General features: G+C 41.9%; 1 protein-coding gene across 2 annotated transcripts; it reads right to left on the minus strand.

The window, feature by feature from the left end:
* Positions 1 to 900: 900 nt before the first annotated feature.
* LOC147620275 (UDP-Glycosyltransferase superfamily protein) lies at positions 901 to 19,171 on the minus strand. 2 transcript variants are annotated; one of them, XM_086772464.1, is made up of 7 exons: positions 18,749 to 19,171; positions 18,398 to 18,540; positions 8,163 to 8,434; positions 6,545 to 6,699; positions 1,683 to 1,946; positions 1,510 to 1,571; positions 901 to 1,423 (listed from the first exon to the last, which is right to left on the minus strand). In XM_086772464.1, the coding sequence occupies exons 1-7, from the start codon at positions 19,095 to 19,097 to the stop codon at positions 1,151 to 1,153; spliced, it is 1,518 nt and encodes a 505-aa protein (XP_086628590.1). In that variant the 5' UTR covers positions 19,098 to 19,171; the 3' UTR covers positions 901 to 1,150. The 2 variants fall into 2 exon arrangements, with proteins under 2 accessions (XP_086628590.1, XP_086628589.1); XM_086772463.1 differs by having other exon boundaries at positions 18,365 to 18,540.
* Positions 19,172 to 27,382: the final 8,211 nt, after the last annotated feature.

A 27,382-nucleotide genomic window follows, 5' to 3' on the forward strand; every position in this document is an offset into this window, starting at 1 on the left:
TAGTGAGATCTAGGTCAGTTATACTTGCTCAAGGACCAGCACAGAGAGCTCTCACCGACTTCTTCCATACTAGCACAAGGGCCGATCCACCCACCATACCTGGACCACAGGCTAGTGCAGGAGCTCAGCCGAGAGGTGTGACACTCGATAGAGCCACTGAGTTATGCAAAAAGCTCGGCATCCCAGACCCCATGGCCCTCGCCCACGGCCACGCCACCACAAGAGGGTCCGAGCCATCATCTCCCATCATCACAAGACCTTCTCGTGCCAACACAGTTTTACCACCTTGAGCACCGTGTCATAGCAACCCATGAGGGATGTATTAGGGTGATATGAAAGCTCTATGCTCATGTACCTAGATCAGATTTTATACTTCTAGATTTTTGTTATCTTTCTTTATTACTATTTTGTACCTAGGATGATGTACCTCATGGATATGATATAACCTTTTTGGTCTCATAGGTCATTTTTGCCTCTTGAAGACGTTAATACAACTTTCTCTCTCTCTCTCTCTCAATCAATCAATCATGCTTTGGATAATCGTCGTGTAACATTCCCCCAACGCGTCATCTCATTACACACTCATAATGAGAGTAGCACTTCCAGATCACCATTTAAGTGCACGAACCCCACCCCAAATGTTCAAGTGTCATTTGCATACTATATATCTTACAAGACTGGTTTTTCAACCCGTATTAGACTGTTGGCCACTCATGCGTGAGAACTAAGCATTGGCAGTTGATCGAACCCTTGTACCCAGAAGAACCTTTAAGAGCTCCTGCCAAATTAACAAGCATTGGTAGCTGATGGGGCCAAAGCTGCCAGCAGAACCCTAATGAGCTAAATGCAGGGCCTACCCATCCATTGCAATAAAGGAACACCAACTAATCAACACAATTATGGTCCAAAATGTACTTATGATCCTGATTACGAAAGGCATAGACTGAGCAGACGATTCAAGAAGTGTGAAACACCATGGAAGACCATGATCACTCCCACGTGTCACCACTCAATGCAAGCGTCACTGACCCATTGCCCAGATTCGAGCATGTAATAAGGATGCAATTTGGTCCAAAAATTGTAAGAAAGCAGCCACTGAGCATGTTTGCGATGTGCTATACTTGATCCAGCAGGTTCATGCATTATACACTTAAATAACACCTACAGCACTTCTTTGATGGTGTTTTGCCCTATCCAAGACCTCTCGAAGAACTCGCCCAATCCTTTGCGTCATGTGTATCTCCATAAACTGTTCTTGTACTCGCTGATGGCCCCTTTTTCCCATTTCAAGCCTTTTCGAGGCATCAAAGACAAGATGAAGCATATTTTTGGCCAAAATAGGGATGCCATCTTTCCCCACAGGATGGAGCAGACCTGTTGTGCCGTTTACGATAATCTCCCGCGTTCCACCAGCCGCCGTACCCTGCATAAGCATATCAAGGCAAGGATTTTACGAAAGGGTGATAAAGCCAAGCTACTGCAGGTCCCAAATTCCTGAGATAACCTTACCAAGACAGGCAACCGAAATGCCATGGCCTCTATTGTTATTCTCCCAAAACACTCACCTCGAGCCTGCATTGCAAACCATAGGATACTTAGTTAAGGTAAAGTAACATGAGCTCATACTGGCAAACAATGCAATACTGCAAGCAAACGAACAAATAAGGTTCTAGAAATACTATCCTGGGAGTTCTGAACCAGCACATCAATGGCTGCCAAGTACGGAATCACGTTCATGGTCTTATTCACAAAATGCACCAAATGCTCAATTCGCTTCTCCTTCACAAAATCTCTCAGCTCCAGTTCATACTTGCCAGTATTCATATCACAACCCACAACAACAGCATGCAGACTTTTTCCTAACTGCTTGGAAATGCCTTTAACCAGTTGAATAGCTTCAAAAAAAGATTTGAGGAACAAGTCCTGGCCCTTGCCTCGTGACACACCTGTGAGATCCAGATCAAACCAATTCAAGGGAGGTGTTTGTAAACACACTGAGTATTGAAAATAAGACTTGATTTTATGCCTCTGGTCTTCTTTCTAAAAATAAGACTTGATTTTATGTCTCTGGTCTTCTTTCCTATGTGTAACGCAGTACAAGTAAAATCTTTACTTTGTTCCTCTGATCATGTTACTTATCATGGAGGTATCAAATCTGATTATTCAGTTTCCTCATGTTGAAAACTATTTACATAAACCAAAATTGTGTTTCATAGGTCTTCCTGTAATTGTGATCTGGAGAATGTTGATCGGAAAGTTGTGGAAGATGTGCCAAGGTCTGGGAATTCAATCCGTATTGAAGAATAAATACATGGTCCAATAGCTATTCGACCTTCATGCATGTATGGGGAGGCAACCACGAGTTGAACTTCCAATGCATAGGATGAAAGTATAGGACTACAGCATGCTAGAGTATTTAACATCTGTCAAAACTTTGTCCCAACTGTTCGAAGATTCAAAGGAGGGAAGGGTTTTGCAGGAATTGTTGGCTGAATAATCTATGATGCTTCAATATGAGTTGCCTTATGGTTTACCTACTGAGAGAAGTGTTGATCATAAAATTAAGATCATGCTTGGAGATCAACCAATGTTTCAAAATCCATACGCGTTGAGTCTCAAAGAAGAAAATGAAACTGCAAGACAAGGATGGGCATTTTTGGCCAAGCAAGTCTCTGTAGGGAGCAGCAGAGATTCTTGTTGGTAAGAAGGATGAGACCATGTGGTCACTACCAAGGGTCTTAACAAACTGATGGTAAAGAACAAATATCCTTTACCACGGATCGATGACTTAATTGATCGTCTTCATGGTGCTATGTATTTCACCAAGATGGATCTAAGAATCAAAGTCGGATCCATGGGAGAGGTTCTCAAAACGGCATTCCAAATGAGGTACCTGCATTCATAGTTCATAACATACGTTTAGCAAACGCATACGCATTCGGTATGCAAGAATGTTTCGACTATGTTTCAGTCCCGGGCCGAGTAACATACGTGACAAATATAATACCTCATAGAAAGGACGAGATTTAGACAAGTAGATACAGATATACATTGTCAACTCAAGCTCTCCAAGTTCCATTATAAAAACTTACAAAGTTACAACTTACAAGTTACATAAATGCTCATTGCGTGGACCGATTTTCGATTAAAAAAATGTAGCAACTTTCAAAAAACGTAAAACCTTAGAAAAGCATTTTTTTTTTTAAAAAGCAAGTATGAAAGACGAGTTTCAAATGCGTATGTTGCAAACGTTTGCTTCATGAAGCAAACGCGAATGTTATGAACTATGCCGGCATTATGAGTTCTTGGTGTTACCTTTTGGACTCACTAACTCGCCAATAATAATGAATGATTGGTTATCTTTTTGGATGATCTCCTCATGTATAGCAAACTCTTGCTAATATTATAACATCTGAGAGTTGTCTTGTTAACTCTCACAAAGAAATTCTTTAGCAAAGCTCAGCATATGGGAGTTTTTGAAACAAGAATAGTTGCATCCCGGCCGTATCATCACTTTGCTACCCCTCGGGCCTCCACTTGCAAACTTCCAAACTGGAAGATTTCATACACGTTCTTTCAGGTATGGCCATTTAAGACTCTTTTAAGTGATAAAGGATGCCGCCTATAAGCTGGAACTGCCACCAAGAGTGAGGATTCATCATGCTTTCCATGCTACTAGACTAAAAGAAGCGTTCAAGATTCGAGGTAGCTTTGCAACTTTCAGGTTTGGCCATTAATTGTTAAAGAGCTATGAGAAACAGGCAAATTTCATAGTTGACTAATGAAGTGGAAGGATTGATCTGGGAGACAATTGTGTCTCCTTTTTTTGCAAGAAAGACACTTCCATTAAGTATGAAAGAATCAATACAAAATCATGGGTAGAAGCCCGAAACCTCATCACAGAATGTAAGGTAATCACAGCTAGTCAGGGGCGCAGCAATGACAAGAGAGTCCAGTGGGAGTCGAACATAAGAAGATCCCTTGATCCCACTCCCTCATGAAGAGAACGCACTTTGCTTGTACTGATCTAGAAGGTATGTATAAGGATCCAAGTGGAAATGAGGGTATGAATAATTAATATCTCCCTAAATGGTACAAATGCAATGAGTGTCTTAAATCTGGGTGACCTTGATCGCCTCCATGCATCTAGCCCTCCATATCTCTGCCACGTAGTGATGCTGGAAATAATCTCCCACGTGGTATCAAGTCTCCCCAAGGACAGTGCGACATGACCGAGGAATATCCTGAAGTGTGCAGCTCTGGGCCATCCCTCTCTATGGATCATGATGACGGAATCATGGTCCTCGCCCTCAAAGAAAACCTGTGGTCCAGACTGAGTGAACCAGGCAATTGAGCCCCAAGATGTATAAAAAGTACCTCTCCTCTAATCTGCCTAAAAGCTAAGCTATGGAGCTCCATATCCTCTGGGCAACTCTGCAACCCTAGAGACAATGTTGTACAATCTCAGAGGCTATCAAGCATCTAGGGAAATTTGGATCCCCACCAAAGATAACTCTTCACTGGTTGACAGGTAGACCACCGTGTAGCAATAACCAGAAAAAAATGGGATATCTGGCTCCTCCTGTAAGAGTGCCAAAACCTCTTCCGAATAATGAAGTAATCCCAAAGGTTTCCTAATGTGGCATGAGGGTAGGAATCCCCCGAATCTGTCCAAGTAGTAATAGTATGACATTGTAACTGAAGAAATGCAAACTCTTCAAGGGATTGGCTGCAGGCAGTTCCTAGAAATTCTCTCTGTGAAATTATAGAATCTCTCAATGATCAATTCCTAGAAAAGTTTTCAGTGAATTTCTCTATTTGACAAAGAGGTCTTTCTTTAAAGGAGGAATATGTTATACCCTTTAAAGGACATTACTTCTGTGGCATTAATGATGAGGTTAGGCTCATGCTAATTTGTGGTACTGATTGAATGTTAGTGAATTATTAATTGATGACCTTGTACAAGTGACCTTGAATTAAGACATCTCGTTTAGAAACTATAAAAGTGAGGAGGGCTTATTAATAACTCGCTTCCTCCACTGGGGAAACTCATGGGAAGTCAAGACCTTGAATTAGCCTATGTCAACCTCAAGCTTAACTCTCTTAGGTGGCTTGCGTGATGTAAGACACTAGGGCTATGCAAAGGGCTCTCGCACAAAGTTGGTCTAATCTCTGGCTTGGGGATGTCCTGTGTGGAGTTATGGACCATGTGAGCTTGCCATTCTCCAAACAATGGACAAGAACTTAACACCGCTTGAAGAAGCAGATGAGGTGGATAAAAAGTAAATGAGTGAGATCAATGGACAAGGACTTGAGGGGACGTGGATTTATCGAACTATTGAATGTGTATTTGACAAGCTAAGCTGGTTGGTTTCAATCCTCCTAATGCATAGAATGATATGGACAGGTAGCCCTAATTCTCTCATGCATGTTTCATTCTCCTAGGGGCAAATCATACATGGCAAGAGAACAAAAGACATTACAACAAAAAATTCCACTTAAGCAGTGTACTTTCAGCTGGGCATCAAGTAACATGCCTTGTAAGTAGGTTCTTTCCATATTTGTAAAAACGTCCTAACCAAATCGCAAAGATACTTTGAAACCTAAAACGGATCCCTACAGCACATGAGAGAGTTAGTTATGTTCCAACGTTTTACATGACCAGGAGCATAGGTGTGGCCATAGTTCATAACATACGTTTAGCAAACGCATACGCATTCGGGTATGCAAGAATGTTTCGAGTATGTTTCAGTCCCGGGCCGAGTAACATACGTGACAAATATAATACCTCATAGAAAGGACGAGATTTAGACAAGTAGATACAAATATACATTGTCAACTCAAGCTCTCCAAGTTCCATTATAAAAACTTACAAAGTTACAACTTACAAGTTACATAAATGCTCATTGCGTGGACCGATTTTCGATTAAAAAAACGTAGCAACTTTCAAAAAAGGCAAAACCTTAGAAAAGCATTATAAAAAAAAGCAAGTATGAAAGACAAGTTTCAAACGCATATGTTGCAAACGTTTGCTTCATGAAGCAAACGCGAATGTTATGAACTATGGGTGTGGCATGATCGAGTTGATGAAGGCACAAGGCTGCTGTGTTAGGAAGGTGCATCACAATGGCAATGGCAATGGCACTGTTGTGATCAACGACTCAATAACGGCACTCACGACCTCTTCATGCGGCAACTAGGTAGGGTAATGTTTTCTGAAGACCGAGTTTAATGTGATGTGGTAACAAATGTGGCCAGCATTGTTCTCCACAACATTTACAACTTTAGTTCTTGCCATTTTTTAAATTCCTTTCTGCTTTTTCCTCAGGTTTAAATGAATGGAGCACATCAATGCTTTTAGAGCATTGCCGGATACTATCAGATACTATGAGAACCTTTTAGCACATATCCACTAACTGTACAAGGTTTTATTTCTAACTTGTCACTGCTGAATTTCAAAAACATTTCATTTCTTTATAGAGTTTTTCCATACAAAAATCACAAACCAAGACAAATAGATTGTGCAAACGAAAAGCCCACTTACTATTAATGACAGCAAATACAATATCATCTTCCTTCAAGCCCAGAGTTTCACGCACATGTTCTCGTAATAGATTTCGAGCTAAGAAATTCTCCGATGCCTCTGTTAGCTCCTTACTGTTGCCCAGATGTACAACATATGTTGGTGGCATAGCTATACTGCAAAAAAGAACTGTACTTTGTTAACATGAACATCAGAGTTTGCATTTAAAGAGGCCATAGCAGACTTGAAATTAAAAAAAAGCACCAAAAAAAACTCCTCATTTTTTGGAACTCCCATCTTCTGCATATCAGAAGCACTGTTTTATTATAGACTAAATTTCTAGTCTTTCAATAAATAAGACCAACATTAAGATGCTATAATGTACATAAAATACTTTAAAATGTAGCCCTATGGCATACACCTTGTGCATCATGCCATGCAGGCAGCAGAAGTGAACTCAGTGATACTGTCTATAAAGCAAATTGGTACAGGTTCCTTCATAAAAATATGAGGGTCTTTGCTTTTGACAATCATGCATGTGCCGATGTCCAAAGAACCTAATTTAATCCCTGAGAAAAAGCACATGGAAGCAAACATAAGGCATTCTAGAAGCAGTCACATCAGGTCAAGGAAGAAATTTTTCCCTTCATCTCAACCCCACACCTGTATCCGTGCTGCCTGCACTATCACCCCCTTAACCCCAACACACACCCCCACCCCCCTCCAATTCACTCAAGAGCTCAAGTGGTTCATGCAAATCCTCAGGAGTTTAGTGTTTCACCCACTTTAACTGCCAAAGAATATCAACCCTACAATTGCAACCACATATTCCTCTACAGGTGGTACATGCAAATCCTTATGGAATCGTGCATTTCAGGCATTTCCATTGAAGATTCCAAAAAGATTTTACAACAGAGCACATCATGGGCAGCTGCACCACACAGATGGACATCACATGCATACCAACACCTCCAAAAAGATACAACATGCCCCCGAGAACAGCATGCACCATGCCCAAGCACACCCATATTGGCATGCAATAAAAATTCATGAGCACAATGGCAATATGTTTACGAGCACATTCATACATGTTTGCGTTCACAAACAAGCTTGAGTCGCATAGTTAAAAGAACAAGTGCGCTTGTCTTCCAACTTGAGCTGTATGCCATGACCTTCCAACAATGTGCTTTCTGAGTCCCATCACCGACACGCCCTGGTGGAAATCACATAACTCAAAGGAAAGCTCGGGTTCTTTCCCAATTGAAGAAAAAATCTGTGTCTTACCAGAGTCTCATTGTGCATACCATGAACCCTTTTGTGTCATGTGTGCGTCTCAACTCCCAACTCATATTGTTGGTGCCCAAGTATAGGTGCCGAATTATGTGCAAAGACATGTCCACCTTGGTTATTATATCTTCATACATAAACCAACATGAAGAGTTCCTACTAGTTCACCAGCCAGAGGTGTTCAGCAATGCTGCCAATCTTTCTGTCCTCAATCAGATAAAGCAGTAGCAGAGATGCTAACAACCATCCTCATAGATGTTACGCAACAAAGTGGGCCAACAACACCAGAAAAGCATAGCCATAACAGCAATGTATACCAAACAATTACAAAAAGTAAAAAGATTTGTCTGACCTCAGTCGCTCCTGTGTTCGGTTTTTCCAGTACTCAGCAGTGGCAAAGGAGTCAATCATAGCACCACCAACATTTGGAAGGTGCTTCACAAACTCTAAGTTGAAGTAATGACCACGCATTTCATGAATCCACCACAATGTCTTTGGTAACATATCTGAAATGTCTTCCCTCATGGTAGAATCTATCCATTTTCCAGCTACAGCCGTATTCAGTATAACCAAGTCTGCCTTCTTTACTGACTGAACTGTGAGTGAGCCCCTGGCTGGCAAAACCTGCCCAACAAAGTTGACTGTAAGAAAAGTTTCAGCAGATTTTAAATGAACAAGAGACCAAATGACAAGGCACAGAAAGGTGCAGCATATCATGGTGATTTAGTTTCTTACTCCAAAAAGGTCGGAATGCTCTTTGCTCATTTCATTTTTCTTTCAACTAATGGAAGATCCGTTGAAATAAAGACCTGAACAAACTACAACCCTCCATGGAGGTCAAGAGTACAATGCAAAAAGGAGTGGGGGATCTGTTAGGACCGCATACCTCGAAACCCTATTAGGGTTAGGAATGAGGCCGGGTGAAGGGGATGTACTAACCCAAGGTTAGGGTTAGAGCTTCGCCGGTCATGGGGACTGATAGGACCTACCCAAGTGCTAAGGACTAGCAAGAGTGAGGTCTAGATTGGCCTACAGTGGCGCACTGCTTTTATGAATTGGCTAAGTACAGTAACAAAAGAAGTTGTCTTAGAAGCCACCACAAACTTTTCAAGGCAATCAACAAAGAAAAGTTCAAGAGGAGATAAGGGTAGTGAAGATAAACACAGAAATCTCCAAGATTATAGGAATGCAAAGGAGGCAGAATAGAGAAAAAGCAAACCAAAAAAATAAACAAAACATCAGAGATAGGTAGATTAAGAAAACAACAAGCAACAGGAGATAGGACAAGATCAGACAGCAAGCAGCCCAACCACAAAAAGTAGGTCCAGGAAAGACAAGAAAGAGAAGAAAGAAAACAAGAGCAAAAAAATCCACAATAGAAAATAGGGTTTGGTCTGATCGTGCCTGTGGCACAAGTCTTTGTAACCCTCTTTGCAAGATGTAATGGTTGTACAAGCCCAACTGGACACTTATTAGACCCATTGGTCGGGTGTCTAGGAAGGCTAAGTCAATGTCAAGTCCTTGTCCAAGTCCTAAGCAATTAGGTCTAGCCATGTGTGAAAGCCATGCACTTATATGCTTACTAATAATGGTCATTTTGGGGGCATAGCTGTGGACAGCCCATGGGCACCCTTCAAGGTGAACCACATTGGGACAATGGACCAAAAGGAGAGGCAATAAAGGGTGCCTATCTAAAGTGACTTGAGGGCATACCTTTTGAGGCTACCTGTGGGGGCAAAGGAAAGCAGGATAGGCCACAACCAATGCCAGTTGTTGGCAGGTGAACCACCTCTAAGAGTTCACCGCCAATGGTCTGCCAATTCAGCTAATGGCCGCCAAAGATGCTGTGATGTATCCATCATGATCAAGAGCTCCTACTGGGATAACGGTCTTTTTCTCTTGTAACTGCTTTGAGGGCCAACGGGTGGTACCCAGTTGAGTCTCTCTATGTATGAGGACAAAAGTACTAGTAGTTGAGAGAGAGTAATCGAGAGAGAATAGGAAATTCATGGTTGTAAGCATACAAGTCTAAAAGTGGAAGTGTAGTCTGGATGCACAGTCTTGCAATAGTATTTAGTAGACCGGCTTAGTTGGCTTTGTGTATGAATGGAGTTCAAAAGCTCTTTGTACTGGCTGGTATGACTATAGTCTGGAGAGTCACTAGTTCACTATATTACTTCTTGTACTAAGCCTCTTGTGCCTTTTTGAAATAATAATGCTTATGGACTATGGTGACATGGCAATTGGGTACAACTGGCCGACTAGGAGCATTGTTGCATATATATAGGTGTGTCACCAAATAGTCATAATCATCTGGTTTCCTCACCGTTGTACTTCAGAGAACGTTTCTCTGTAGGCGAAGTGCTAGCCGCGAGTGAGCAGTAGGTCACAAGGCTGTGATTTGACGTCTTCATTCTCAACCATATCTTGTAACTCAAAGCAATAAAGATTAACACTAATCACATGCTCACGAAATAGAGAAGTAGAGAGGAGAAGAGAGAGACTCTTTACCTAACCTACTCCTACTATATATTATTGAATGAATGAGTAATTACAATGATTGTCATAGATCCAATGTAGATCTAGACTATGAATGCTATGAATGAACTTATGCTTATTGTCCTTCCATTGTGCGTTAATGGAAAACGCTGATTTGGAGATGTACTTGGCTAATCCAAACTGTTAGGCTTCATGCCCTTGGACTTTGGCTCTACAATCTCTGTCTTTGAATGATTATGAATGACCCATGACTTGCCTTTACATAGTAAAGTGATAGCAAGTCGTAATCAGGTCAATTTTCACTTTTAAGGCCATAAAAAGTCATCAAAAATGTCATAAAATGTGTTTATATTGTGTCCATATATGTCCCAACCATTGGTGCATGTCCTGGGCAACTCCGGTCACCTATAGGACCACCGAACCAGCCCCAAACTGCCCATATACGACCTCTAACTTCGCCCTTAAGGCGGTTGTAAGGAATAATCATGTCTACGTGGCACCGGATTAAGGTGTGCACGTGACATCCCCTCCTGCTAAACTTGGAGCTGGAATGCACATGATGCACCTTTGCTCCATGCTATCGATTTGACTACGGGCTCGATCTCCCATATGGTGTCTCCACCACTATCTCCTCGAGAACTGCCGGAAATGGAAGTTGCCCCTTTACCTTTGGAAGCTCTATTGGCATGGTAGACTCCATGAACACCTCAGAAACTGAAGTACTTATCTTCTCCTCCACGTCAATGGATCGGAGATAATTGTGGGAACCTCGCGAACTGTCACCTCCTCGATGGCTATGATGATCTCGAGAACTCACATGGAATCTCGAATTGTTTGTGGCTATGCATGCTCGAACAAATACACCTCTTGGTTGACCTCAACCTATGGATTCGACATGGTTTCTAGTGCCTCTTTGGTATCCATTTGTCCTTGGTCTTCTATGAGTCCAAGGTCAGGTGTGCACTGTCCTGCACATGAAACAGTGCCAGTCCGCGCTATAAGTCTCCCTCTGGAATGATGTCAGTGATTCTGTGTATCTGGTATGGTACCGGATGCCAGATCATTGTGTAGATAGTTAGGGTTTGTTTATAGGAAAAGGGGCCAGCCCATAGGGCTACCCCAAGTCTTAGGGTGGGCATGGGGATGGTGTGAAACCACCCCCATGAGGGCCAGGAAGGTCCTGGCTGTACCCACCAGCCATGGGTAGGCCATGGAGGGCTGCAGGACAGCCCTAAGGGCACAGGTCAGGGGTAGCCGACTGGTTATCCAGCCCTAGGAGGGGTGTAGGGCAAGTATGGGGCAGCCCATACAGGCTGCTCAGTCCCAATGTACTTGCAAATTTAGTGCCCAGCCCCCAGAGAATCAGGCGCATGATGCCCAGCCAGCCATGAAGTGATGCGCAGGTTTTTATGTGTTATTTTCAGCATTTAATGCTGAATTTACAGTCGTGGGACAATTTGTTGCTGGCCGCCCAGGGTAATCTCTCTGAAGAGTAGTCAATGTCTCCCATGTAGCGTCCTCCTCAACACGATCCTTCCACTTGATCTTGTATTCCGTGATAAGCGTATCACACAATCTTCTTTCACGAAATCCAAGAATCTTTTCAGGTTCGTGCGGAACAAATGTCATGTCCTCGACATCTATAATTTCTTGAGGAGTAACTAACTAGTCTATTCCACCCAGTACTTCCTTAAGTCTACTAACATGAAATCCAGGATGAACTTTCACATGAGAAGGCAAATCCAATTCATATGCAACAGAACCAATCCGTCGTGTAATACGAAATGGTCCACAATATCTAGGGGATAATTTCGGAGATCAACCTGTCCGTAAAGTCTCGGAATCTTTCGGAACTCGCAAATACACCATCGTTCCTTCAGAGAACTCTCTGGGTGAACGATGTCTATTAGAATAAAATCTGTCTCGGTCTTGAGCACTTCTAATAGATTCCTTTGCAACTTGTAACATTTCCTGCATATCTTGCAAAAAATTACGTGCTACATCATGCTGAAGTCCTGAGAATCCTACTGTAATAGATGATCTGGGTTGAAAACCATACATAAGCATGAAAGGACTAAAACCTGTACTCGTATGCTTAGTACTGTTATATGCAAATTCTAACATAGGAAGATAATCCTCCCATGAACTCTGTCTTTTGGATACATATGCTCGAAGCATATCCTCCAAAATCTCATTCACTCTTTCAGACTGGCCATCAAATTGAGGATGATCAGAGGAACTCAAATTCAAAGTTGTTTCCAACTTCTCAAAAACAAGTTTCCAAAAATCACTCGTAAACTTAGAGTCCCTATCACTGACTATGTCCTACGGTAACCCGTACAGTCTAAACAATTGCTCGATAAACTGCCGTGCTAATTGCGTAGCTGTAATAGTCTTCCGGGTCAGTAAAAATCTAGCCATTTTTGTCAAGCGATCTACCACAACCCAAATAGAATCGTGGCCTTGATGTGTTCTTGGCAATCCGGTAATAAAATCCATGGAAATACTTTCCCATTTATTACCTGGGATTTGCAAAGGATGCAACAACCCAGCCTGTCTAAAGCGTTCAGCTTTATTTGCCTGAGAAATTTGACACTTGAGAACATAATCTTCTACATACCCTTTCATCTTTGGCCAATAAAAAGTGTGTTTCACTAACGATAGTGTCCTGTGTACCCCAGGGTGTCCAGCAGAAGGGGCGTCGTGACACTCCTTAAGAATCTTGGACCTAATGTCCGGGATCTGTGGTACACAAATTTTGTCATTACGGAATAGTAAACCATTCCGAATCATCCACTGGCCTCCTGCAACCTGAATGGTAGACTGCTCAGTCATTGAGTCTTGGTCAATCAATGAGCTCCCGTCCTGGATCTTCTCCCAAAATGGACCAAAATAACTATCATTCCTGCAAAGCCCTCTCAATGACTGAAATAAGTCAGTAGAAATCTCGGTGAACGACAAAGAATTCACCTCTCTAATTCGACTAAGCGCATCTGCAATACTATTCATGGACTCTTTCCAATAACAGATCTCAAAATCAAAATCTTGCATTAACTGAGCCCAACGAGCTTTCCTTCCACTCAAATCATCCGCATCACACACATACTTGATTGACTGATGATCAGTCAATACCACAAACTTGGAGCCATATAAATAATGTCTCCAAACCTTGAGAGCATGAATCACAGCATAAAGCTCCTTCTCAAGGGTTGGCCAACGAGATTGAGTGTCGTCTAGCTTTTTACTTTCAAAAGCAACCGGTCTACCATCTTGAAATAGAGCAGCCCCGATAGCATAGTCACTGGCATCAGTTTCAAGAACATACGACCGACTAGGATCAGGTAATGCTAAGATAGGTGCTTCCTTGACTTTATCTTTCAAAAGTCTGAAGGCCATATCCAAATCGTTATTCCAAGTGATAGGCTGATTTGACTTACGTCCACGACCTTTCAATAAGTCGGTCATCGGTAGTGTGAGCTAAGAGTACTCCCGCACAGATTTCTAAGAAAAACAACAAAACCGAGAAAAGAACGAAGTTGTTTCACTGTTCGCGGTATAGGCCAGTCCAGAACCTTCTGAACTCGATCATAGTCAATGCTCAATCCATCTCGAGTGATCTTGTGTCCCAAGTAAATGATTTCTGTCATAAAGAACTCACATTTACTTAATTTAGCATATAGTCGATTCTGTCTTAAAATAGATAAGACAATCATGAGGTGTCTGACATAATCCTCAAGAGTACGGCTATATATCAAAATATCATCCAGAAACACCACCACAAATTTTTCAAAATGTTCACGAAAAAGATCGTTCATCATTTGCTGGAAAGTGGCTGGAGCATTGGTTAACCCAAAAGGTAATACGAGAAACTCGTAATGGCCATACCTAGTCCGAAAGGCGGTTCTTTCGACATGTCTTTCATGAATACGTATCTGGTGATAGCCAGTACGTAAATCGATCTTCGTGAAATATTTCGCTCCTGCTAACCAGTCAATCAGGTCATCTGATCTAGGGAGAGGATAACGATTCTTAATGGTCAGCTTGTTCAATCTCTTGTAATCTATACACATTCTCCAGGAATTGTCCTTCTTTCTCCTAAGCAACACAGGTGCACCCCAAGGTAATTTACTTGGACGGATCTGGCCCATCCTTAAATAATCTTCGAGTTGTTTAGCCAACTCATCTTCCTCAGCTTGGCTCCTCCTGTAAGGTGGAATACTGACAGGATGAGCACCAGGAATCAAGTCAATACGATGATCGACTGCCCGTTCATGTGGTAAACCCGATGGCAATTCCTTAGGAAATACGTCTTGAAACGAATCAAGCATCTTCTGTAATTCTTTGCTCAACTTAATTATTAATACAATCAACTGTGAACGCCTTCACTCTTTGAAGGGCGTGTTTTGTTAATATGACTCAAAAGCTTACCATTTTAGTGTAAATTTGTGCTCATTTTGATGTACTTCCAAAGTAGAATAAGTGTAGGATAGAAAAACTTTTAAAAAAAAGTATTTTTTGAGTGTCGTTCCCTCCCCCATCCCCGTTCCCTACTTATGGCCATCCCCTGTCCCGTCCCCGTCCCCGTCCCCCGTCCCTTGTGACTATGCTCCCGTTCCTTCTGAATAGAGGGTAACTCGCCGTCCTCTAACTCCGGCCGTGGAACCCCAACAACAATGAAATCAGCCAAGTCATAAGACTCCAAAACAGATTCCATCATTACCTTCCATATGCCGTAGTTGTTCCCGTCCAACTGGCGGTCCACCGGGACCGTGGGGAGTGTCGAGATCTTCACGTGCTTCTCAACCATCTCAAGCAAATCTGATGGTCTTGTGAAGGGAGGGTGGGTGGGAAAAAAGAAGAAGAGGCTGCAAATAGAATGCAAGGTGGCTGTCCAACGATGATGGCCGCCTTCTACCCGATCTCCAAGTCCCGTACAGCCCAAAACAGTCTCCAATCAGCACCTAAATCAGCAAACCCTCGACGTCCCACTGTCTCCAAGCTTCAAGCCACCTAGGGCTTTGATACCATGTCAGAATGCATAGCGGAAATGAAGACAACTGCTGTAGAGAGCAATACACATATGCAAGAGAGAGAGAAGCTAGTGTAACTCTGCTATATACACCAAAGAAATCTTGGAATACACAATGAACAATGTGGGGGACAAGGGGCCATTTTATATGGCCCCAGCAGGCTGCTAGTCGGCCAGCACAAAATAGGCCAATAGCAGCCCACAACCTGTCCCAGCCAATCAGCCAGCAAATGGGCTGTCGGCCAATGTATCTACAGTTGGCCAGGTCAGCACATCAAGTCGGGTCAGCAGTGTCCAATCGGCCAGCATCTGAAACAGCCACCAACACACACAAAACAACCTCCCACACCAAGCAAAAAAATGGGAAAAACACATGGAAGTGAGGAAAAAATGGGGACACACCAAAACTGGGCGGCACACCCACAACAGAGGCCCTGTCATAGTGTACAGACAAGAGATGACTGCTAACATCCTCCTTGTATTCATCTGATCCCAAGTTTGTGGGATAGGTATAGGCATAGGAGATTGCTTTTGGGAGGCCACAAGACCAAAATCTCTGTAGACAATGCTTTTCAACATCTCTCCTCTCTGTTCGTCTTTGCCATAGTGGTTGAGTACTTTAGGTACGGTGCGGTATGGTACGTGTATGTAAAGTACGCATCAAGATAAGTACTTTAAGTACGTTCACGTTGTTTACTATGTTGTATGTATGTATATAAAATAAGAAATATCTAGCATCCATACAAAAATAGCATGAAAGACAATGGTAATGAAATAAAAACTAATCTATTAACTACTGGGCAATGACCACTGACTAAAATAATTAAAAAACGGGCCAAATAAGTGTTGTACATTGAACCTCATATTTGGTATGAAGACCTTATCTGTACGAGGTACGGTACCTATGGAGTGGTACGGAAAGTACTGAAGGTACTCATCGGATGAGTACGGGTACGGAATGCAACTATGGTCTTTGCGTTTTGCACAATTCTGAATACAGGTAGTTCTTCCACTAGGACATAGGTATCAAAGCCTCGATGATCCCAAGGTATCAACACGACTGATGTCCCACCCACACTTACTTCATCATGCAGGGATAAAAGCCTGGCCAATGTCTTGACCTTGCAATGGTTTGGACCAAGTGGTGGCATGGATGATGCCAGATGTGCTGAATTTGCATGATTGGAAAATGCACAAGGTAGCTCTTTTTGGTCCACACTAGAAAAAGAAGCCAAGTGGTTCTTGGACATCAAGTATCCCAATGGAACTAGAATGAGGGCAGCCATGGGGTATAGAGCCCCTAGATGCTCAGCCTGGCCACCACCATGCTACAAGGATGAACGGAGGAACAAGGGGTTGGAAGTTTTCAAGAAGGGATCAAGCTCTAAGCTCAAGAAAGGTAGACTTCTTCAACCCAAGGAGGGGACAAGAAGAACACGTGCACATTTCTCAATGCAGAACATAGCATTAGAGATTGCAGCAATCCAAGGTTGTGGCAAAAGGTTTTCAAGACAAGATCCAAGCGGTCAAGAGTGCCTCAAGTTTTGGAAGCAGGATGCCAAGGATGGAGTCCACATGCAATTAAGGGGATGATGTTAGTCATCCAAGATCACTTGGATTCCCATCATCAAGCTTAGCAAAAGGGGATGTCACAGAATGTGGACATGCTTAATCCCCAATTTTAGGCTGTGATTATGAACCTTATGGGGCAGTAAACAGCCCAATTTAAAGCCAGGGCAGTTGGGTAAGTGCTGGACAACAAAGCTAGGTAATAAGGCATTATTAGAGCCACTTTTGTGTGTCCTAAAACGGGCTGACTTCTGGTCTACTGGCCAACTGCATTTTATGTGATTTTGGGAGCTTGTAGATAGGCGTATTGAATCCCACTTGTATTCATCTGATCCCACGTTGTGGGATAGGTCATAGGCATATGAGTTCCGTTTGGGAGGCCATAAGGCCAGGATCTATGTATATATTGATGAATATATAGCAACATCTCTCTTCTCTGTTCATCTATGTGTTTCGCACAATTCTGAATACAGGTAGTCCTTGCACATGTGACAATTTGTATGCTTCAGTACTTTTGGATCAAAATCTATTAGAAGACTTCTCACCTTTTTACTCTTGTCTCGGGTGAAGACACATCCACTAACATATCCTCATATGGTGCTGCAGCTGCTGAAGAAATCATCGATGATGTCAAAGACTCTCCACCAAACACTTCTAATGGCTTTGAAGATTCTTCTTCACATACATGGCTGGAAACCTTTCATGCTGCAACCGCAGTCTTGGGATACCCCATTCCAGAAGCTCCCACAGTTATGTTAACTGGGCATAGTCTGCTGGGTGGTTCAAGTACAGAATGCTGACCAGGCTCCAAAACCCCTCAACAAATAATCCCTTAGAGCACACGTCTGCATGACGCAATCTTCATGTGCAACTGACCTCAGAATTGAAGAAAGCCAAGACAAACTCATCTATGATCATCCTGTGGTTATGAAGGAGCCTCCTCTTTGGACTTTGTGTTTGTCACATAATTTCTTGCAATGTGCTAGCTGGAGCATAGTCACAAGAAACATTTACACGGCAAGAGTAGGAGCAAGAAGAGCACCCAAGGGCAGGGCTTATGGGGCAGAAAAGGTTGGCTGACTGGCTAGCTGACCAGCATAACAGCTCAGACAGCCATATGGTGCTTATAAATGTCTCATTTCCTGCTTTCACACAGCAGCAGTGTTTCGGTCACTAGTGAAACACTCAGCATCAACATCTGTTTTCACCATAAGTAGTCCTCCTTATGGCATCTGTAGACTCCTAGTTTCAGCAGCACGTTCACACCCTTTCATGCAGCAACAACAGCCTTCATGAGAAAAAGTATCGTGCATAATGTGATGCGGCCATACTTTACAGCACTATAGTGCATTTGGTTAGTGGTATATGTGGTTGAATGATGGTTCAATTTAAACAACAGGTAAAATCTCAAGGATGATGACCCCAATGCTTGTACAACCATAACAATCCAAATATACCAGAAATCTAGCAGTTTTCCAGCAAGGCCGAACCTGAATACCATTCTTTACAAGCTTAGATTCAAGGCTTTCATATACAGTGTTCTTGGCTATGTCCTTCTGATTGGTGACCCACTTCACTTCTCCCGCAGCTTTGTGAAGAAGCACTGCAAGCTCCATCAAAAGCAATGGTCCACCTGCAGGCAAGATAGATGGATCTTGATGAGAGTGCAAACATAAGGTTGATGTCTAAGCGTAGAAATCAAAGGTTGATGTTTAAATCATGATGTAAGCTAAGTACAGCAGCATTACGGTCAAGGATTAACGTCCGATCTTAGTCTGAGCATGAATCAAAAAGAAAAGGAAAGAAAAACAGAAATTGAGCTGATTGCATAATCAATGGACCTGATAATGAGAGCTCGTGAGACACCAAGATGACTTGTTTTCCTTTTATGAACTCCAGGCCGTTTGATTGGTTGAGGTTCTCCCGGCCGTTTGATTGGTTGAGCTCCTCCCAGGTGTGGGGCCGGGGGGGCACAAGCGGGGACTGGCAAGAGGTGAAGGATCTGGCGATGCAAGCCAAGAGGGTGGCGAGTGTCAGGATAAGGAATGCGAGGACGGCGATGTGGTGGTGGCGTGTCAGCGGCGAGCTCTTGGCCATTGTTGTTGTCGGTGCTGCTGCTGTAGCTGCATTAGCCTTGGGCGAGCTGCTCAGAACATCTTGCTTGTGCGGAAACAAAAGCCGCTGGTGCATCCTCGCTGCCTTACATTAGTCTCTCAAAGTCTGTAGATGCTTTGCCACCATTTAAGGATTGGGATAGTCTGATGCATCATCAAGGCACAAACTGAACTAAGTTATTATAAATTGGATTTGGTATATTTTCACATCCATAAAGGATGAACACAAACAAAGAGACTCCTATCAAAGATAAGCCTGTGCAGAGATTAGTTTCTAAGCGTGATGACTTCTAGGTTTATTTAGATGTTATATTTAGATGCCAATGTATGTTAATACCCATTTTGGGGTTAACACATTTTGTCATGCCAAAAGGTTTTTAGCCAAGTGTTTATCTCTTAAGTCCATGTAAGGCTAATGTTATAAAGCCAATTTTATAAAGCCTTAGTCTTTTTTACTCTTTTATTTGATGTCCAGCCAAATTTGAATCCCAAATGTGTTTCTAGTGGCCATGAATATAACTGAATTTCTTTATTGTATGGAGGACATTCTAATATATGATAGAAGTACTTAGGAGCATGCACACTTGGCAAGTTGCTTCAAGAGTGTGTAATCTATCTATAAGCAATATGTTACTTCATATGCCCACATAGTACGTAAGGGATGCATATCTTTGCCAAAAGCAACATGCATGCAACCTTGGCAAGTTGCCCAAACCAGCCATACACAGACACAAAAACAACATGTAAGAATCCCTACGCAAAAAATTTTCACACATTACACAAGGAAAAAGAGTGCATTGATAGGGTTAGAAGGTAGATATCTCAAAGCAACAAATGAAAAGTTTGGTGTGAGGGAGGGGTGTGGGTACTTTTTTGTACTAGATATTACAACCACAAACACTCATAATGGAAGCAACCATACATACGAATGATCATACATTATTACCTTTAATAGCAACTCTTAATGACAGTAATTATTCCTTGTATTTACTCCCCCCATTACAAGTATCAACAAAATCCTCTTAACAAGTATTAATAAGAGTAATTACTCCTTGTGTTTAACCCCCCCCCATTACAAGTATCCCAAAATCCTCTTAACAAGTATTAAAATTAATCAATTCATAAATAAATAGTATTTGATTGTTGTTGGGGTGCAATGCAATGAAATAAGTGCATAGAAAACATTTATAAAACATTTTTAATAATATTGAGTTAAATACCCCATAGACAATGGGACCAAGTATCGCTTGGGTGAGATGGCTTTGAAAACTTTAAACATACATGACTATCATTTACTCTCTTTAATTATATTTAATCGCAATACATTAACACGCCAATACCACCAAAGGAAAAAGGGAAACTTTAAATACACTATTTATTAGTTGTTCTTGTATTAGATTTGAAGGAACTTATGCCTACATGCCACAAAAACCAATGTTACATTGTTAGAAACATAGCAGAAATAAAAGAAATATTCTCACATATTTTCAGGGTAGCATCTAAAAATTTCTAAGGCAGTGGACTTCTCTATCAAAATAATCTTCTCATAACTTTTAGGAATAATTGTTCCACCTAGAAATAGGGACAATGTCTTGAATAAAAAATTTACAACTCTCCCTTCTTGGCTCATGGCATTGTGGTAGATTATCATATTTGCCTTAGATAATTTGGGTAGGTAGTGAGAGAGAGCTGTGTCTCGACCACAGTACTCCCTTTTATGCCGCTGCAAGAATTCATCATTGACTTCAAACATACTTTGCAAAACAAAATAATTAAGGAAACATAAATCTACATATCACTTCTTCACTGAGAGAGAGAGAGAGAGAGAGAGAGAGAGAGAGAGAGAGAGAACCTAAGTCTCATCTATCACAAACAGTTGGCCTTGCTAAAGGTTAATAGAACTTTTGCTATCTTCTCCTACTTTGTTTATCCACTCCTTTGTGAAGTCATTCAACCTATCATAGCCATATTTGGCCTGAAGCTCCATGAAGGTCCTATTGTCTGGAACAAAGCCATCATCTTTGAGCTTCTATGCTTTGCCCAAACATATGCTAAGACACTCTTTACTATTGTAATTTACCTCCAATGCTAAGTCATCACTGTCATCTTCTGAGACAAAACCACTGCTCTCTTCCTGAAATTTGGCAATAGCACATAGAGAAAAATCTTCCCTACTATTAGACTGAAAATATTCTGAATGTTAAATAAGAGTACATAACGTTTGTTATCCAAAATGAATTATGGCAGTATTGGCAATATTAGACCACACTGGTCCACTTTATAGAGATCTACATCCAGAGGTCTCTGTATTGTGCACGTCTTAAGAGCAACAATATCTATAGACTTGGCCTCCTCTTCCTCCTGTACTAATTGTATCTCTTCCTCAACTTCTGCCTCTTGAGAAGATAACTCATCTTCTTGGGGAATCTCATCTTCAATAGTACCTTCATAGAGCAGTTCTTCACCCCTTTCAGGAAGCTCTTTATAGAGGCAGTGCGAGTAGCAGAAGAATCCCAATGGCTCATACAACATCCTGCAAACAACTCATGTGCATGGTACACCAAGTAGACTTGTAGTAGGAAGATGGGAATCGCTGGTACTTCTTGTATAAAAAATTGTTTACTTTCTTGCTTGGTGCACAATCCAGTAAGTGCACATAAAGCTGATCCCTTAGCAGCAGCCTTCCTTTGGAAACTGCTTTTTCGAAACCGTCCCTCTGTTTTGATAGGTACTTTGCATGCTGGTCAAAAATTGACTCTATTGGCAAAGGCTTGTTAAACATCTCAGCAATTATGTGAAAGTCATCAGTAGCTCTAGCGTTACAAACAAAATCAAAAAGTCTCTCATCAATTAAGGTAAGATCATTGCTATCAACAATTTCCTCCTTCTTGTCCTTCATGTCAGTGCTAAGAACTTTCTGCTTCTTCTTCTTTTTCTTTTGCATCTCTGTGTCACTAGTTGGCCCTTTCTCCTCCTTAGCCTCCGTTGAGAAATTAAAATCCCTCTTAAATAGAGAGCCTCTGGCAAGCATTCGGAAAGGGACACCAGACTGAGAACACCCACTTTCTCCTGTTCATTTTCATCTGCCCCCATATCTTGGTCTTTTGAATTGGGTTCCTCATCGTTATGCTACTTAACAAAGTAAAGGGGGGAACTAGATCCTCTTGGCTCCATAGTTGGAAATCCTTGCTCCTCTGTCTGTCCTCTCACAAGTTGTGGTTCCTCTATCCGTACATAACCTCCTCACGATCGTTAGTAGGGCAAAGTCAATAGACCTTTTCTTTGTGGTCCTCAACAACTTTGGAGCCTTCATCCGCATGTTGCTTCTCCTTGGATCACTAAACTTTGGATCCAATGTTGTGGGTCCCTGCTTAAGCTTTCTCTGTTGTTCTGATCAGTAAAACCCTGTGAGGAATTAGAACCCGAGCGACCCCTCTATCTATATTTGTGCAGTTTGACGTGATAGCGCACTTCCATTCCTTTTGCAAGTGCCATATCGTGCCAAACTGCACAAACCACTCTCTCTCTCTCTCTCTCTCTCTCTCTCTCTCTCTCTCTCTCTCTCTCTCTCTCTCTCTCTTTGTGGGTGTACTGCATATGTGTGTCTGTGTTGTATATGCTTCTGTGTGTGTGTGTGTGTGTGTGTGTGTGTGTGTGTGTATTTGTGTGTGTTAAACATTTCGATACAAGACATATAATAACCGCCAAAAGTTTGAAAATTCTTTGTTATAAAGCAAAAATTAATTTAAAAAGGACAACATATATTTTTCAAAATAATGCTTCCAAAATTTAGTCAAAGCTGAATAAGATCAAGACAATATTTGTCATTTATATTAGCAAAATGTTATCAAAAACCCACCCTAAACCCATCACGAAAGGGCCAAAGAGTAGGAATGGATGACACCAAGGCTATTCATCCTAGGTATGACCAATGGTGGTGTGCATCCTACAGAGAGAATCTTTTGAAGCAGAAGGATATCAAAATGAGGATAAGGAAAAGTATTCTTGATTTTTGATTTGATTAGTCTCCAAAGTTTAGCTTTCTCAAATCTATTGTCGCAAAATCTTTGAACCAAATTACGAACAGCAAGAGCCGCTTCATTGGGATCATTAGTTGTGTAAAGGCAAGTGTTAATTTGTGAGAGAATGACCTTGTGAGCCCAATCTGAAGGCCGGTTGCTACTCCTATGGATAAACCTCAATATCTTAAAAGAGAGGTGATCTCTCTTATCATAGAGTTTGAAGGTAGATCATTTTAGATCATGTACCATAAACTCTGTTGAGATATCGAGCTCATCTAGTGAGGCGGTGGACACTGATGACCCGCCTGGGGGATAGGCCCCACACTTACACCACTGGCATGGTTGGTGAGACCATGGGTGGTATGCGGCCAGTGGGATGACAGGTTGTGTGACAGCCATTCTAGAGACTGGCATAGTTATAGCGCCAGCTCATTTAGTTGGGTTCACACTATAGAGAACCCTAGTATATATTTGGTTAAGTACCTTTCATATTGTGTGTACTCTTATCTTTGTATATGGTGTGTTGAGTGTTATGTGAAGAAGAAGAAGATTTTCAGCCTCTCACCTTGTGTGTTCTCTTTTAGGGTTTTGTGAGTATGTTCTCTTTTAGGGTTTTGTGAGTGTGTGTGTGCTTGCAAGAGCTCAAGCTCTCTTCTCCCCTGCATCTTTTCATGGTATCAGAGCCTGGTCCATGCTAAGGGCTGAGCTACAAGCAAGAGAAGCACAAGAAGCAGTACAAGGGTAAGAGCTTCATTTACTCTTCCCTATTTGTGTTGGCGACTACACCCTTGTCGGGAGCTCTACGGGAGGCACCGGCAAATGATCTCTGATTGAGGAGCTTTCTTCGCGAGAGTAAAGCTACAGGGCAATTATAACATCCTATTGGACAAAATTTTTCAGGCCAAAAATGCGTTTTGGGTGCGTTAGGACCTCTGTTTTTCAGAAAGCAGCCGATTTTAAGCACTGCGGGTAAGTCATCGATTCTATGCAGAACTCTGTTTTAAGAACTGCAAGAAGACAGGTTGGTTGTGCAGAGATTGTGTGGGCTGCAAGGAGGTCAATAGTTGCCATTGGGTGTATGTATGCACATTGAGGTCACTGGTTGTGACATTTGAGTGTAGTACAATACCGCTGTAGAAAATACAGTAGTTTGTGCAGGACAAACCATAGTGTTGTTTCTGGTAAATTTGTGTGTCTGGCAAGATGTCAAATGATGGCATAAACCAAATTATTGTTGAGAAGCTTGATAAGAACAACTTCCATGCTTGGAGGTTCAGGTTGACAAATTTCCTGATGGGAAAGGGTTACTGGGACTACATAGAAGGTGAGCATGGAGAGGCACTGGAGACACCGGAGATCAATCCGATTGCTACAGATGTGAGAGAGTTCAAGGATTGGAACCAAGGAGCCAGAAAAGTTATGTATTGGCTCTTTATCAGTATATAGGACACCATGATGGGCACATACAAGATGCCAAGTCCCCCAAGGAGGCGTGGGACACCTTGGTAAAGCTCTATGAAATGAATACCAAGGCACGAAAGATCCAATTGAAGAATGAACTTCATACTGTGGAGAAAAGAAAAAGAGTATGTCTATGAATGACTATGCATTGAAGATCAAGGGTATTGTAGAATCCCTTGCATTTATTGGCATTTGATGATGATAAGGTGAAAGTCTATCTACGTGGTCTCAGGCCACAATACAAGGCGTTCAAAACGTCTATTTAGACTCAAGAAAACATTCTCAATTTCACAGATTTGGTGTCTATGTTGATTATAGAAGAGAAGAGCTTGGGTGGAGACCAACAGTCTTCTCACAAAACAAAAACAGCTCAGAGCAATAGGCCTTCTACACAAGTTCAGGAAGAGGACGAGGTAGAGGAGGCCGTGGACGTGGCCAAGGAGGTGGCCGAACAGGTAATCAAAATTATGTCTAGCAGCAGCAACAACAACAGTCCCAGAATTCACAACAACAACAACACGTAGGTGGAAGAGGCTAATTCAGAGGCAGGGGGAGTCAAAGAGGTTGGAAAATTGGCAAAGGCAGTTTAACGATTACACGTGGATGCTTTTATTGTGGTAAGCCTGGACATGTGCAGGCAGATTGTTATAAGAAGCAGGTTGACATGCAAAATGGGAAATTGCAGCAAAACAACTATGCATCCTCGAGCAGAAACAATGAGGATAATGAAAGGTTGTTTGTTATGCAGCATGTCGTTAATGCCATGTCTGAAAATGTTGAAGCAGCACATAAAGATGATGTATGGTACGTTGATTCAAGTGCTTTGAACCACATGACAAGTCATGGGGAGTGGTTCAAGGAGATGAAAACTTTGAAAGACAAGGTTTTGTGGAAACAGGGGATGACACTGCTCATCCAATCACCCATGTTGGAGATGTGCCATTGTCTATGTAGGATGGCAAAGTGAAGTACCTTGCAACAGATGTACTTTATGTTCCAAACATAACAAAGAATCTAGTTTCAATTGGCCAGATGATTGAGCAGGGTTTGCAGGTTTGGTTTAACCCTGATGGTTGTTATGTTGAAGACTTTAAAGACAAGTGCAGGTTAGTTGCAAAAGGCAACAGAGTGGGCAGAATGTTTACATTGAATGTAAACATGCCTGAAGTGAGTGCTGCGATGTTTGCAAATGGTTCAGGAATTGTTGCAGACATAGACATTTAGCATAAAAGAATTGGACATGTGAATGTGCAGAGAATGAAGTCTATGCAGACTAAAGGAATTGTGACAGGACTGCCAAAGTTTAAAGTTGAAGGTATGCAGAAAATATGTGAAGCATGCCAATTTGGAAAGCAAACAAAGCATGTATTTCCACGTGACAGAAATGTGAGTAGAAATGCACTAGAAATGACAGAAATGTGAGCAGAAAAGCATGTATTTCCACGTGACAGAAATGTGAGCAGAAATGCACTAGATGTTATGCATTCAGATGTATGGGGTCCTACGAAGACCATGTCTATGGGAGGCTACAGGTATTATGTGATATTTATTGATGACCACACAAGGAAAGTGTGGGTATACTTCATGAAGGAGAAGGGTGAGGTGTTCACTCATTTTCAGAATTTCAGAGTTATGGTTGAAAAGCAAACAGGAAAATATATAAAGTGCCTAAGGTCAGATGGAGGGGGAGGGTAATTTTCCAATGAGTTCTTTGAATTTTTGAAGAAGAATGGTATTCAGAGACAGTTTGCATGCAGATACACTCCGCAGCAAAATGGAGTTGCTGGAGCAGAAAAACAGGCACATTGCTGAGATTGCGCAAGCATTGATGGGAGAGAAGAATATGCCGCATAGCTATTGGGCTGAGACTGTTTCTACAGCAGTTTACATCATGAACAGGACTCCAACTACAGCCATACATGATGTAACTCTAGAGGAGAGGTTTACTGGCAGAAAACCTGATTTGTCTCATCTGAAAGTCTTTGGATGCATTGCATATGTGCATGTGCCAGATGAGATGAGAACTAAGCTGGATCCAAAAGCTGAAAAATGTGTGTTTATTGGGTATTCCATTGAGCAAAAGGGATACAGGTGTTATAACCCTGCTACATGTGAGTTGAGGGTAAGCAGGGATGTTGTTTTTTATGAGATGAGCGACTGGTATGCTACTGAAAAAGAAGCTGTTGGGGCTGATGTGAGTGGAAATGTGGTTGCACAGAATGCAAGTCAGTTGAATAGACTAGGAGAGTCCTCATCTAGTGGTTTAGTTGTGATAGACCATGGAGTGGCAGGCTGCGTCATAATACCAGTCCTGCAAATGTGATTAGTACATCACATAAAGGCAAAGAGAAAGTGATTGAGCCCCTTAGTATGCCTGACATTTCTGCAGGGCATTCTCATGTTGATGGAGAGTCTAGTGGCTCAGAGATGAGCCACTAGACTCAGAGATGAGCCTTGATGAGGATCTTGGGATACCAGCTATGAGAACACCTGGTGTAAAGAAGGCTATGGAAGCCATGAATGTAAAGCTGCGAAGATCTGGGAGAGTGAAGAATCCTGTGCAGAGGTTTACCTATGATGGTTATGTGGCACATCACTATGCATACATGGCAAAAGTTGTACAGGTTGTAGAGCCCACATGCATTGATGAGGCTGTTGGAAATGTGTGTTGGGAGAAAGCTATGGATGAGGAGATGGATGCACTATATGGAAATGAGACTTGGGATTTAGTGCAATTGCCTGAAGGCAAGAAAGCCATTGGATGCAAGTGGGTGTACAAAGTAAAACATAACAGTGATGGAAGCATAAGCAGGTACAAGGCTAGATTGGTAGCCATTAGATGCAAGCGGGTGTACAAAGTAAAACATAACAATGATGG

The sequence above is a fragment of the Cibotium barometz genome, chromosome 32 (assembly GCF_041138505.1).
Source record: "Cibotium barometz isolate CiBa-2024 chromosome 32, ASM4113850v1, whole genome shotgun sequence".
In the NCBI taxonomy this organism is placed as follows: Eukaryota; Viridiplantae; Streptophyta; class Polypodiopsida; order Cyatheales; family Cibotiaceae; genus Cibotium; species Cibotium barometz.

Excerpts from the sequence above, each read along its gene's own strand:
- LOC147620275 (XM_086772463.1), bottom strand. The coding sequence starts at position 19,097 with ATGCACCAGCGGCTTTTGTTTCCGCACAAGCAAGATGTTCTGAGCAGC. Across the intron at positions 8,435-18,364 it reads GGAAAACTGCTAGATTTCTG|GTTTTGCCAGCCAGGGGCTC; the intron begins GTATATTTGGAT and ends TTTGTTGGGCAG. Across the intron at positions 1,572-1,682 it reads GCTGGTTCAGAACTCCCAGG|CTCGAGGTGAGTGTTTTGGG; the intron begins ATAGTATTTCTA and ends TTGCAATGCAGG.